Raw genomic sequence first — 15658 nt, 5'->3', positions numbered from 1 at the left:
TCAACACAGTGTATACCTTCTCTAAGGCACAACTCAAATCCATTTAGACAATGGAAACCTTGGCAGAAGGGAACAACGACTTCATTTGCTCTTGTTCACAATGAGCAAGCCCTACTGACCAAAATCCTGACACATTGGCTAGAAAGCTACCTCTGTGATACTCCATTCCAGGTGAGGGGCCAATGAGTTCAAGACATTAGACTTGACTTCTCTGAATGCTACCAAGCAGAGCTGGTGGCTGCAATTCTCTTCTCTTTTCTAGCTTGCCTTGCTGGCCAGAACTCGGTGCTACCAGTTTCATGGCATCTGGTACATGAAAATGATGTGGGCCTGGCTCCAGGCCAACAGAAAGCCCAGGAGAAACCCGGACCAGGTGTATAAAACTATATCCCTTTGTTTCCTACAGTGAAGGGGGGACTCTCAGTGAGTCAAGAGTTTCATGGGTCAGGAACAAGAAAACTCTGACCCTCCCCTTCGGATTATGTCTCCACCAGAAGGGCTTTGTGCCTGGCAAATGGATCATGGACAGCACCATGGACTTCACTGACAGGGTTACAAGACATGCTTTGTGCTTTCAAAAAGCTTTGTCAAGGGTGAGTAGTGTACGTATGAGCTACTTTTGCCTCTTTGTTGAGAACCAGGAGAGTTATTCTGATCCTCCCAGGTCTCATCGAGAAGACAACCATTCCCCTGAGGTTCTGCAAGCTTCAGAAGAACATGAACATCAAGATCTACCTGAAGTAACCCAGGGATGAAGGTCTTGCAGAAGAAGTTTTGGTTCCATTTGAGAGCTGCCATAAAATCATAGACTTACTTCTGTGTCTCTTCCTCCTTTGCAAGAACAATTTATTCCAAACCCTTTAGGTAGGGGGTGTGTGGGTACAAATCAGACTCAGAATTAAGGAAAATTGTCACCTATGTTTGTTTATGAGGGGTGAGGAAAAAATATCAAAACCCATTGTAGTGGCACCTGCTTTTCTCAGTGCCATTCAGGAATCAGTAAGGGAAGCAGGGAAATGTTTTTACTGTAGGAAGAAAAGGCACAATGCTTGAAATTGTTAAGAAAGAAAGAGAAAGAAAAAGAAAGAAGAAAGAAAGAAAGGAAGGAAGGAAGGAAGGAGAAAGAAAGAAAGGAGAAAGAAAGAAGAAAGGAAGGAAGGAAGGAAGGAAGGAAGGAAGAAGGAAGGAAGGAAGGAAGGAAGGAAGGAAGGAAGGAAGGAAGGAAGGAAGGAAGGAAGGAAGGAAGGAAGGAAGGAAGGAAGGAAGGAAGGAAGGAAGGAAGGAAGGAAGGAAGGAAGGAAGGAAGGAAGGAAGGAAGGAGGAAGGAAGGAAGGAAGGAAGGAAGGAAGGAAGGAAGGAAGGAAGGAAGAAAGGAAGGAAGGAAGGAAGGAAGGAAGGAAGGAAGGAAGGAAGGAAGGAAGGAAGGAAGGAAGGAAGGAAGGAAGGAAGGAAGGAAGGAAGGAAGGAAGGAAGGAAGGAAAGAAAAAGAAAGAGAAAGAAAGAAAAAGAGAGAGAAAGAAAGAAAGAAAGAAAGAAAGAAAGAAAGAAAGAAAGAAAGAAAGAAAGAAAGAAAGAAAGAAAGAAAGAAAGAAAGAAAGAAAGAAAGAAAGAAAGAAAGAAAGAAAGAAAGAAAGAAAGAAAGAAAGAAAGAAAGAAAGAAAGAAAGAAAAAGAAGAAAGAAAGAAAGAAGAAAGGAATTCTACAGAATTGGATTTAGGAAAAATAGGAATAAAACCTTTTGAAAGTTACATGGAAACAGGCCTAAACCTGGAGAGTAGCAGATTGTTTTAGTGCAAGAGGGAAAGATGATTTCACTGATTAGAGAAAGAAAATTGAAGCTACTTCAAAAGTAATGTCAGGGAAGCTTCAAAGTGAAGAGAGGGAAATTGATTTACAATTTGCTATTTAGATTTATTTTGTACTACCTACCTACTAACCCTTTTCTAGAAATTTGCTTAAATCAGAAAGCAAGTAAGAAATTTTAATTTGGAAGAATGTTTTGTGTTGTCACTATATTTTCTTCTGTTAATGTTAATTCAATTGCTTAGGTAAACTAGAATCAAAGTCACCAAAAAGTTTCAAAACAAATCATGCATTTGTAAATTTTTTAAAAATCCTTACTTTCCATCTTAGAATCAATTTTGAGTATTGGTTCCAAGGCAAAAGAGTAATAAGGCAATTGGGGTTGTGACTTGCCTAAGGTCACACAGCTATGAAGTGTCAGAATCCAGATTTGAACCTAAGACCACAAGGCCTAGCTACTGAGCCACCTAACTGCCCCTATCTGTAAACTTTTAAGAATCCAAAGGCAACAATATTGATTGAATCATAAAAGTCTGTATTAAATTGTAAAGAAAAATTCAATGTGGTGAATTAGTTCTATAATAATCTGAAATATGATAGGGAAATAAATACTGGAGGAATTAAGCAATATGAAAAGGAAATAAAACATTTTGAAAGGCTTTAACCAAAAGTTACTGAAGGACATATAAAGAAATTAAGAGAGAAAGTTTAAGCAAATAGGGATGAGAAAATAATGAGTTAGCCTGGATATAGTGTAAATAGAGAGTTTGAAAGTTAAGGAAAGAGGCTTGAGGGAAGTTTTTATCTCATTGAAATAAAAATCATATGAGAAAAGTTAAGTGGTTATTCTTGGTTATGGAAACTGTAGTAATAAATTTGCAGATAAAAAAAGCACCTACCTCCCAGAGTTATAAGGATCACATGATTGTAAAGTGCCTGGTTAGTAAATATAAGTATTACAAATATAATATTGGTCTTGAATACAATCAGCCTAAAATACCAAATGGGATAAAATAAATGGTTTTCTAGGTAAGATAAATTTGGAGGTGTATTTGGTTGAACTGATATGACCTAATAAATTTTGTTTCATCCATATATATGATAGTTATATTACATATTATTATTGTGTTTAAATTATTTTTCTTATATTGTGAAATTTGGAAAGCCATTGTGTCAAAAATTCTGTCGGAAAAGTATTATCTCTTTTAATCTGGATGTTGTTGGATTGTGAATTGAGCTGTTAAAAGAATGTGGTTAAAATATTGGAAATTGTTAAAAATATTGGGTATATTTGCTTTAAAATGAATAATAATAATTTGCTGTTGAGAGAAAAATAGTAAAGAGTTATCCTTAAAAATCAAGTTAAAATTAAAATAAGATAAATTTTAAAATGAATTTTTAAAAATGAAAAAAATTTAATCAGATGAAAAAATACTCCAAATTACTATTAATTTGATAAATGCAAATTAAAACAAGTTAAGTACTATCTCACATCTATCAGACTGACTAACAAGAAAAAATGGGAAATTTTGGAGGAAATGTGGAAAAATTGGGGAAAAAAACCCCTAATATATTGTTGGTGAAGCTATGAACTGATACAACCATTCTAGAGAATAATTTGAAGTCATGCTCAAGGGGCCATAAAACCATGAACCCAACTATACAACTACTAAATCTATATCCCAAAGAAATAAAAAGAACAAGGGACAAGGACCTACATGTACAAAAACATAGCAGCTCTTTTTATGGTGGCAAAGAACTGGAATCTGAAGGGATGGTCATCAGTTGAGAAATGGTAGAACAAGTTGTGGTATATGATTGTAATGAAATATTATTGCACCATAAGAAATAATGAACAAGATGATCACAAAAAACCCTGCAAAGACTTATATGAAATGATGCAAAATGAAGTGAGCAGAACCAGGAGAACATCATACACAGTAACAACAATAATGAATAAATAAATAAACTGTAAATGACAGCTATTATCAATGAGGCAAGATCCAAGACTCCAAGATCCAAGGGACTCATGATGGCAAAGGTTACCCCCACCACAGAAGGGACTACATAACATTCTTCACTTTATTTCCTCCATGATTTTTTTCCTAGTGTACATAATGTGTCTTGTTTTACAACAAAAAAATGGAAATATGTATGAGAACATATGTATAACCTATAATCAGATTACCTGCCTTCTTGAGGAGAGGAGAAGAGCAGGAGGGAAGAATAGAACATGGATTGTAAAATGTCAGAAGAGGATAGAACATGGATTGTAGAAGTCCAAAAACAATTATTAAAATTTATATTGAAGGGGCAGCTGGATTCAGTGGATTAAGAGCTAAACCCAGAGATGGGAGGTCCTGGGTTCAAATATGACCTCAGACACTTCCTAGCTATGTGACCCAGGGCAAGTCATTAACCCCCATTGCCTAGCCCTCACCACTCTTCTGTCGTGGAACCAATACATGTATTGGTTCCAAGACAGAAGGTAAGGGTTTAAAGAAAAAGAACTAAAAAAAAGTTATATTGACATGTAATCTGAAATGCATCTAACACTATGCTTTAATCAGAGAATGCTACTCGTTGACTTAAATATGGTGTGCACTTTCTAGGCTCCCATGGCTTTGGTTCCCATTTTCTATACAGGAAACAATCTTTTCCCCTTGTCCTCTATATCCCCTTCTATTGTGTAGCCTGTAGAATTGCCATCTGTCCTCCCAAATGGCCCTGAATTTCTTAATTATCTGTTACATAGTAATATTCCTTGATACTGAAATGCCAAATTCATCCATTGCCCAATCAATGGACATCCAATTCCCTTGCTATTCTTAGCTATTAGAACAATTGTTACTTTTCATATTTTTGTACTTGTGGAATTTTGCTATATTAAAAATATAGCCTCTTTGGGGCATTTACCTCGTAGTGGTATTAATGAGCCAACTGATGGACAGTTTAATGATGTTTTTAGTATAATACAGAGTGGTTTTCCATATTATTTAGACCAATACAGGGATTAATCAAGAATGTTCTCTGCACATCAAGGAGAACATCCTTGATGAATTGATTTCTACTCTCCGCTTTAAGACTTCTAAGAGCACATTTAATATACTCAGAAAACGGATTTGTTTTGGATAGGTCTAATTATTTCTTTATATTTGGTGAATCTATGAGTTTTCAGGAACTATCAGTTTATATTCATTGTTGTTGTGAGATTTGAAGAAAACAGGTTTGGAGGAGGATCCCTTCAATAGCCAGGGAAAAAGACGTCCACAAAATCTATATGTGCATTTTATCTTTTATCCCTGTCTATATGTAGCCTAAATACTGAAGATGGTTAATTCATTAATGAGAAATTCCATTCCTTTTGGTCAATATCTGGTGCCAGTATTGAGTAGAAAGAAATTAGCCTTGTATTACCAATTTTTCTATTATTATTTCTTGAGTTTCCCATTGTGGACCCCATGATTTGTGAACAATTTAAAAAAAGTTATGCTTAATAGTTACCAAATTAAAAACCCACAATTCCTTTATGGGAAAACATTATCTATAACCCCTAAAAATGATATCACTACTTGGGTAGTTTGAAAGAGCATATAGGGATAGAAAGCTTCAAGTTCAAGTTTAATATAATGGAATAAGCCAAATAAAAATAAAATAGTATAGGAAGAGAGAAAATAGAACAATTCTCTAATACAAAAGATGCATTAGTGGAAGAAACGCCACAGTGAAGAGGAGAAAGAGGTAGAGGGCTAGTAGTACTCGAACCTTATTCTCATCAAATTTGGGTTAAAGGGGCAGCTGGGTAGCTCAGTGGATTGAGAGCCAGGTCTAGAGATAGGAGGTCCTGGGTTCAAATCTGACCTCAGACACTTCCTAGCTGTGTGACCCTGGGCAAGTCAACTTGACCCCTATTGCCTAGCCCTTACCACTCTTCTTCCTTGGAGCCAATACACAGTATTGACTCCAAGATGGAAGGTAAGATTTAAAAAAAAATTGGGGTTGAAGAGGAAACAACAAACTGTCTTTCTAAAGGTTCCTTCCTTATCCCTTCCCCCTTTGCCTCCTAGTTCTTACTATAGCCATTCTTCCAGGAATTCCTCCCATATCACCCACTCTGCTCTAATTCTTGATATGAACACCTTTCTAAGAACTTCTCTTATCTTCTTGCCCTCTTTTCTCTTAATCTACACACCCTGAACCTATCCCCTCACCCTCCTGTTGTACCTTTCTAGTTATATATGTTGTTTCTTCTTTAACCCAAATCTGAGATTACTGGGCTGCCCCAGAAATAGTGGTGACCAAAACATGAGAATCACTGATGAGGGGTAAAATGGTGTGATGGAAAAGAGATTTTAGATTTGGTGCTGCCATTTGCTAGCTATGCGAACTCAACCATGTCACTCTATTTCTCTGGGCTTTGGAGTTAATCTATGATCATGATGGCACCAAAAGGATAGAGGCTTTGACCTCGTAGAAGCTTAGTCTGGTGAGCTTAGATTTGTTAGCAATGAGTTGAAAAATAAGGGAGTCAGATTAGATGAAATTAAAATCCTCTTCCTGATCTGTGATGTTTTCCTATGATGTGAGCTATTCATTATCTGTATCCTGAACCAAAAGCAGGGAAATTTGTTTCTTTTTCCTCTTTCCTTTTCTTCTTTTTCTCTCATTCTTTCCATTCTCCCTTTAATCATTGCCTCTCTCTTTCTCTTGACATTAATGTGGTCCTCCCTTTTCTATTTATTGCATTATCTAAGAAACATATTATACTCACTATTAGCCACACATATAGATGTGTCAATCCATCTCAACTCTGAGGATCATTTTTTTCCTTTAGCATTAGTCCTAGAAACATGCACACCCACAAATTATGTGCCCGGCTTCTGTTGTCAAAGTCTGTACGTATGCCAAATTTGTGCTTAATTTTCCTCATTATATTGCACATAATTTCTTGCATTTTATGTGACTGTCTTTTCATCAATCTGTTTAGAACAGTGTGTGCTGTACTATTTAGTTTGGGTTGTGCTTGCTAACATTTGTTACAGGTGTGTGTTCTGAGGGAATGATTAGATTCACTTGCCATAAATCAGATATTAACGAGTAATATTCATAATTACCTAAATTAATATTACCTTAGGTTTATTTTTAATACCTTCCCTAATAAATCTAAGGCAAAGGAAAAATTCTAGCCATGGAATTAATGAATAATTCATTAAATATAGACCTGGTTTAAAATGAAGAAAACAAAAAGATTTACTAGTAGCAAAAAATGTCCACTAAAATCACTAGACAAAAGTGAAAGATGGTTTTAGTTTGTTTTTTTGTGATACTTTAGTTGTAATCTTGAATTTATGATTATTTTTGTGTTCAACAATATTGTAACTAATGAAAATTATGAGCATTCATTTAAGGTTCAAATTTGCATTTAAAGATGTCTTGGGCGGGATGTTTTAATATTACTTGTATCTTTATTTTTAACTTTACCATTTAATAGAAGCTAATAAAGGAGAGCCTGAATAGAGGAAAACAGAACAGAAAAGAAAATGAACATAGAGAGAGAGATAGGACTGGTGTGAGGCAGGGGCTCTCCAAGTAGGAAATTAAAACTCAGCAATAGTTCTTGAAGTAAATCTTTGCATAGGTTATTATCAGGAAATCCTTTATCCTTTTCCATCCTCATCTACTCTCTATGCATTTGCTGGATTGTCCAGTGGGGGAGAAATTCCACAAACCTACTGCCCCTACTTCATTCTAGGATTTTATTGACAATATTCCCCATCTCTCACTGTATGGGTTTAGGGGGAAATAATGAAAAAAGCTAGGAACTTCTATTGTGGGTTATTCATATGATGTCTTAAGATCCAAATGATGTGGTAAAAATAAGGATAATTTAAATGGCAGTGTTTTAGATTGGTGTATAGTAACAGGAGCTATTATTAGTTGAGACAGACACTACAGAAATACTCTGTTTGGAATTAGATAACCCATGTAGCTTTTGTTAGAAGGTTAAGATTCTTCATATTCTTAAGTAAAAAGTTCAGTTGAATGAGTCCCCTTTACTATCCTGAAAATTATTTATATGGGGAAAATAAGGATTTAATTATACTATAATTTTTCAAGTTTTATCCCAAGACACATCTTCACAGAGTCAGACAAATTCTACTCAATTTTAAATGAATTGGCATTACATATATTAAACTCACCCAAAAGAAATGCTTTGTTAATCATTTAATATGATCTATTTATCTTTGAGAGAGACATCTTATTCAAACTATTTTCTAATAGAATCCCCTCCAAAGTCATCTACAGACACATATTTATCACATATACTTGAACATATCATCTAATAATCACATAAAGCTTTTTCTCCCCCTTTTACCAGGCTTCTCATGTTCATATATCTAACATGGTATTTGTTTTTTGCTTGTATAGCATGTTCAAAGTAAGTATTAAACTATACTTTTTGGGGAAAAAAGAAAAACATTTATGTTTTTATTTAACCAATTTTCCTAGGAAATTTTTCTATGCTCTGCACTTTTTCTTATAAAGATAGTTGTTCTTATTATTATTAGCAGTAGTAGTAATGGCGGTAGAGGTGATATGGTAGTAGTAATATCAGCAGTAGTAGTTTGAATATGACCTGAGTTATATTTATATATATATATGTAATTCAGTAATTTCCCTTGTCATCAGTTCTTTTTAATTATGATTATACACTTAGTAATCATCAACAAAAGTATTTAAATAAACAAAATTTTAAAACTGAATACAAAACCACAAATTCCACACTGTTTATAATTTGCTTAAAAATATGTGAATTAGGGAGCAGCTAGGTAGCTCAGTGGATTGCAAAATGGGTAAAGAGATAATAAAGCTCTTTTTACAGACATGATTGTATACATAGGAAAAAAAGATTATTAAATAACCAAAATAAAAGGTAATTGGAATAATCAATTTTAATAAAGTATCAGATTATAAAATAAACCCATATAAATCATTGGCATTTTTATAAATTACTAACAGTCTTGCAAATCCATTTAAAATAACCAAAGATAGAATAAAATACTTGGGAATATACCTGCTAAAAACAAACCCAAGAACTACACAAACATAACTAAAAAACTCTTTTTACACAAAGTCAGATCTTAATAATTGGAGAAATATGAATTGTTCAATTGGTGGGCAGAGCCAATATAAATTGAAAATCCTACCTAAACAAATTTACTTATTTGATGCTAACCATATAAAGTTACTAAAAAAATTATTTTATTGAGCTAGAAAACATAATAATTCATTTGGAAGAACAAAAGATAAAAAATAACAAAAGAGTTAATGAAAAATATAAAGGAAGGCGGTTTAGCAGTACCAGATTTTAAACTATATTATAAAACAGTAATTATCAAAACTATCTGATACTGGCTAAGAAATAGAAAAAGTAGATCAATTGAATAGAGCAAGCATACAACAAATAAAAGATTATAATAGCCTTGGGTTTGACAAAAATGTAGATCCAGGTTGTAGGGATACAAACTCACTGTTTGGTAAAAATTGATGAGACAATTGAAAAGTTGTTAGGCAGAAACTACATATAGACCAAAATCTCACATCATTTACTAAGGGAAGATCAAAATGGATACATGACTGAGATAAAAAGGGAGATCTTGTAAGCAGTTTAGAAGATCAGGGCACATATTATCTATCAGATTTATGGCTAGGAGAGGAATTAATACCTTAAAAAGATTGAGCATTGTGAGATGTAAAGTGGATAATTTTGACTACATCAAATTAAAAGGGCTTTGTACAAATAAAACAAATGTAGCCAAGTCTAAAAGAAAAATAGAAAATGGGTAGGGGGGAGTTTATAGACAGTTTCTCAAATAGATCTCAAATCTAAAATATATAAAGAACTTTGTCTAATTTATAAGAATAAGAGTCATTGCCCAGTTAATAAATGGGCAAAAGATATGAACAGATAGTTTTTGAATAAAGAAATAAAAAAAACATATATAGGTCCATGAAAAAAATGCTCTCTATCACTACTGATGAGGGAAATGCCAACCAAAACAAATTCTGAGGTATCATCTCACAACCATCAGATTGGCTAAAATGTCAAAAGGACAAAAGGACAAATGTTGGTAGGAATGTAGAAAAGTAGGGAAATTAAATACACTGTCAGTGGAACTGTGAATTGATCCAACTGTTTTGGAGAGCAATTTGGAATTTCCCCCATAGAATTATAAAACTGTGTAGACCCTTAGACCCAACAGTATCACTGGAAAAAAAAAAAGAAAAGAACCTATACCTTCCAAAATATGTTATAGCAACTCTCTTTGTGGTGGAAAAAGGAAAGTCAATTGGGGAATGACTGAAGTTGTGATATATGACTGTGATGGAATACTACTGCTCCACAGGAAATGGTGAGCAGGTTAATTAAAAAAAAAAAACTTGGAAAAACTTAAATGAAATTATGAAGAGTTAAACAAGAAGAACAAAGCTACAGAATTAATAACTGAAAAAATAATTTGTGGATGCCCACCTGCAGAGAAAGAATTGATAAATAGAAATACAAAAAGCATAATGTATACACATAATTTTTGTTGAGTAATGCCTTCTATGGTACAGAGAGGGGAGGAAGTCGGTGAGATACCTAGGAATTTTAACATAACCAACAAATAAAGAAAACAAAACAAATCATCCCAACTTAATCAACTCATACCCATTCTGTCCTTCTAATCGCCTTAATAATGATAAATTTCTCAGGATCTATATCATCTTTCCATAAAGGGAATGTATACAGTTTAATTTTATTGTGCCCCTTATTTCTTTTTATGCTTCTCATGTTGGGCATTTATTTGAAAGCCAAATTCTGTATCCAGCTGTATGTTTTCATTAGGAATACTTGAAAATTCTTTATTTTGTTAAATATTCATTTTCCCCCTGAAGCATTATATTCAGTTTTGCTAGGTAGATTGCCTTTGCCTTCTCCAATGTCATTTGATCCTTTAACATAGAAGCTACTAAATCTTGTGTTATCTAGACTGTGCTTCCGTGATTTTTTAATTGTTTCTTTCTGACTGCTTGCAATATTTTTTCCTTGATGTGTGGGAGCTCTGGAATTTGACTATAATATTCCTGAAATTTTTCAATTGGAAATCTTTTTCAAGAGATTATTAAATTCCATTTTTTACCCTCTGGTTTGAAGATATCAGTAATTTTCTTTGATAATTTCTTTAAATATGATGTCTAGGATTTTTTTTTTTATCATGACTTTCAGGAAGCTCAGTAGTTCTATAATTATCTCTCCTCAATTTGTTTTCCAGTTCATTTGTTTTTTCCAATGATATATTTCACATTTTCTTCCATTATTTTATTCATTTGACTTTGTTTTATTGTTTCCCAATGTCTCATGGAGTCATTCACTTCCTCGTTCTAAATTCTAATTTTTAAGGAATATTTTCCTCAATGAGCTTTTGTATCTCCTTTTCCATTTGGCCAATTCTGCTTCTTAAGAACTTCTTTTCAGTATTATTTTGTGCTTCTTTCCAAAATGTTGAATCTTTTCTTAGATCACTCTCATTTTCTTCTCCCAGTTTTTCTTCTATGTCTCATTTGTTTTTTTGTTTGTTTGTTTGTTTGTTTGTTTATCTTTTTTGAGCTCTTCCTGGACTTTTATCAAATCCATTTTTTTCCCCTCTGAGGCTTTGCTTGTAGTTGTTTTGACACCATTGTCTTCTTCTGAGCTGATCTTCCCTGTCACCAGAGTAGCATTTTATGGTCTTGGGGTTTTTGTGCTCATTTCTCTAGCCTAGTTCTTGACTTTTAATTTATATTAAAGTTGGACTCTTCTCCTGGGGTAGAGAAGGCACTGTCCCAAGCTTCAGGTTTTTTTATTCTGCTATTTTCAAAGCTAGGTCTTGGGGTCTATAAGCTTTTGGTGCTCTCAAGGTGATATGATTTAAGGAAAGGTACGGTTGCATTCTTAGAAGAGATCTTATTCCCCTTTAGCTGCCTTTCCGTCTTGTATCTGTGATCAAGGCCCCTTCTTTGCTGTGGTCACAAATATTAGCTTTCCTCTTTACCCTGGAACTATGACCCAGAACTGCATATTGGCAATATCAGAGGGTCCTGAACCCCCTGCCACCAAAGGGTCTTCTGTAATCTCTTTCCCACCACTGGTCCAACCCCCTTACCAACTGTGTGCTAAGAACTTCCAAAGCTTCTGCTTCTGAGACCTGTGCTGTGTTCCAGGCTGACACCCCCCCCCTGCCCCCCAGTACCAAAAATCTCTCCTGTTAACCTCAGAAATTGCACTAGACTGGAAAATTACTTCACCCAGACATTGTTGGTGCTGCTGCTCCAGAATCCTACTTGAGGTGTTATTTTGTGGTTTGGAGGGGAATTTAAGAGAGTTCAAGTGTCTTTCTGCTTCTACTCTGCCATCTTGCCTCTCATCTACTTAATACTTATATAACCTAGAAATATCCAAAATTAACTAATTTAATTAAAAAAAAATTTTAATACTTATGTAACCTAGAACAAGTCACTTAATCTCTTTAAACCTCAGTTCCCACTTCTATCAAATAAAAAGCCTGAACAAGGTGATCTGGCTTTTTAGCACTAAATTTATCTAGTTCAACCAACCATTTAGCTCCTGGGCTATTCTTGGCTCTCTGCTGCCCTCTGCTGACCACATAGACACATAGCCTGTTACTTAATTCTTTGATTGCTGGAGGAGAGAGTAGAAATGTGGAAACTCCTTTACTGATTTTAGATCAGAGGACCGGTTTCTAACTTATGTCCTTAGAGAATTTCTCGAGTCACAGAGAGATTCTATAACTTCCCCACCATCACACAGTTAAGTATAAATCAAAAGCAGAGCTACGTTCACTGCTATCCACTATATCATTTTATTTCTTATGTTTTATTTATTTTTCACTCTTCTTACACAAAGGCTAGTGTTGGAGTCATGAAAACCTAGATTGGAGGTTTGCCATTGACACATGGCAGGTTTGTGCCTATAGGAAAGGCTTTGTGTTCAATTCAACTTTCCGAAGTTATGGAGAAGAAATTGCCAATTCCAAAAATGCATTTATGCATCCATAGTTATCTCCAGTAACGTTACTCAAGATCAAATCTATGCATCCTTTCCTTGTCCATTCTAGAATTACCTATTCCTGAGAGTAATCACCTACCTTATCTAAAAACCTTAGTACATTTAGCATCCTCGTGAAATATTGTGCCTGTGTTACCAGCATGATCTAATATAATATCCCCAGTAAAATGGAAGATCCTTGAGAACAGGACTGTCTTCTGCTTTGTGTGTGTTTTATACACACACACAGACGCACGCATCAAGCACAGTAATATGCAGTTCTAATCCCTAATCGGTGCAATTTGAGTCGGTTTGAACCAGAATTTATTTGGCCATTTCCTCCATTTTTGTGCAGCAGTAACATTTTTACACATGTCCCAAACAAGATAATCACAAAAGGACATCACAGTGGTTTTCACATCGTAGGATTAAGATTTTTGAAACATAAACTAAACAAAGCACTAAGTTAATCTTTACAAAAATAAAGAACCAATAAGAATAAACTCAAATATAACAATAATTCTTTGTCATTTTGCTTTTCTTTTTCAGAACAGATACCTTACTGGTTGTTTTGTTCCTGGGGATTCTCATATTTGTGTTCTTTGCTTGCCTGATAGGGAGCTACTTCCAGTATTTAAAGATTTTTCGAAAATTTATTTATGAACCACATTTAGGAGCTAAAAGAGAATATTAAAAGCAAGAAGAATAATTTTATCAAGACTAAATGATAGAGATTTTTTAATTCTGTGTTTTTTCATCATAAGGGAGAATTAAAAAAAACATCTTGCCCATAGTCAATAAGTATAGTTAGAAGTCAAATTTAGCATATGAAAAATGTTCTCCAAGTTACCCCTAGACTTAAAGTTCTTCCTGTTTTTGTGTGCTATGTTTCCTTAAATAGTATCTAATGTTAAAAGTTTTTGAATATTCATGGGCTACATTTCAAATAGAGCTGGACTTGGCTAGAATAGTTCTATGAAAACAATATGAGTCCTAAAGTCGTTGATGCTCCCAATAGGAGTATATGCTGTAACAGGTTGACTGATCAGATAAGACTGGTATGAGTCTTACTTAATAGCACATATATTTACGAAACCTGTCATCTGAACTAGTCGAAATCTGATAAACTGTTAGGATGACAAATTCACATTTGAAATTTTTTCTTTGATAAAGTTTGGGGTTGGTCTGTATTGTTTTTATTTTGTTTTGTTTCATTTGTTTCATTGATTTCATTCGTGTTTGTTTCATTGAAAGGCAGCAGCTATTTGTTTTGTACAATTTTCAAAAAATATGTTTTAAGGTATAAATCATTATATTAAAGATAAGTGCACTTTAACACTTGAAACAAAAATTGTGTTTTCTCATTGATCTGAACATTTAATGATAATAAACCCATCTTAGCTTAGTATTTTCCAGGAGTACTTTGCTGGTAGCAATGCCAACAAGCCAGGACACTGCTGAAGGACTTACGGGAAAGAATGCCAGCCACGTTGAGAGAAAGAACTATGGGAGTAGAAATGCAAAAGCAAAACATATGACCTCACATCACATGTATATATTATATATATAAAAATGACTCTGTAGCAAAAATGAATAATATGGAAATAGGTGAGAGTGATAACATTTATACAACCCAGTGGAATTGCTTGTAGGCTCTGGGAGAAGGGAGTGAAGAGGGGAGGGAAAGAAAATGAATCATAGAAACATGGGAAAAAAATTTAAGTATTTTCTAGGAGTTTTGGCAGAACTAAAATACTGTTTCTCTTATGCCTTTGTTGCTCCAAGAACTATATTTGCATTTGACAAGTGGAATTTAGAAATCTGGAGAAATTTTCTATGAAACAATTATCTTTTTAATCTTCTTATTAAATCTTATTATCATATAATTGATGGAAGATTTTAATGGATTAAAAAATTTTCATTTAGTTCACTTTATATTCTTGGATTCCTATAAACAGAAAGTGTCTTTTGAGTCCTACATGGGAATATCTCCTATCCCTGAATAGACCCTCCATGACCTTTGCATAGGTTTCCTATCTTTCTGCCTTACTGAAGTCACTCTGTGATTTAGACTCCTGACTACTTACTCTGGGTGTTCTTCTGCCATTTCACTTGATTGGTTTGGTTTTCTTTCTAATAACTATCACCCAGAAATTACTTTTTCCATTTTGGGGTGGTTTTTTTCCTAGCCATAAAGGGCCTCACCACACCAGTTGAAGTTTTAATAAAAATATTCTGCCTCTAAATATCATTCTGGACATGCAGCACCTGGAGTGGAATCTTTATTAATTTAGTTTCCCTAAAATATTAGTATGACTATCTTGATAGAAGGAAAAGGACAAAAACTGTACCACAAAGTCAAAGTATGACTAGAAGTACAAAATGGTTAAAGCCCAAGACTTCCATTCACTTCCTATTTTTAATCTCTGGGCATTCATAACCTTATTTTTATCCCAATTCCTGCTTTCACAGATAAGTCAGATCCATGAACAAGGTCACTTCTTCCCCTTAGGATTTTAGAATTACCCCCCTGACAGATCAAGGCACTCCTCAAATGCTATTAGCTCACACAGCCTTTGAAATCTATTTTCCCAACATCCAGCACCATTATTTAGTGTACTGGTTTCATTTAGTCAACTAACAATAATTAGCTTTAACAAATGATGTTTATTTGGGATAACAGCAATAACAGAAGTTACAAAGCATTACCTCCAATATTTAGTGAAACAGTCTCCCTATAGCTCTTTAATCCATCTGGAGAATGGG

The 15658-nt window shown here is 34.3% G+C and overlaps 1 protein-coding gene across 12 annotated transcripts in view; it reads left to right on the top strand.

Moving 5' to 3' along the window:
- CATSPERE (catsper channel auxiliary subunit epsilon) overlaps positions 1-14724 on the top strand; it is a 211963-nt gene extending 197239 nt beyond the window's left edge. For 6 of the 12 annotated variants that reach the window (XM_056816066.1, XM_056816063.1, XM_056816061.1 and 3 more), the window contains one exon: positions 14294-14723. In XM_056816066.1, coding sequence (XP_056672044.1) covers positions 14294-14462 — 169 coding nt within the window. In that variant the 3' untranslated portion in view covers positions 14463-14723. Of the gene's footprint in view, positions 1-13441; positions 14244-14293 lie in introns of those variants that run through there. The other 6 variants (XM_056816065.1, XM_056816064.1, XM_056816060.1 and 3 more) reach the window with 3 other exon arrangements.
- Positions 14725-15658: the final 934 nt, after the last annotated feature.

This window comes from Monodelphis domestica, chromosome 2 (genome assembly GCF_027887165.1).
Source record: "Monodelphis domestica isolate mMonDom1 chromosome 2, mMonDom1.pri, whole genome shotgun sequence".
NCBI lineage: Eukaryota > Metazoa > Chordata > Mammalia > Didelphimorphia > Didelphidae > Monodelphis > Monodelphis domestica.
The sequence above is the reverse complement of the archived record's forward strand: the minus strand, read 5'-3'. Positions and strand labels throughout refer to the sequence as shown.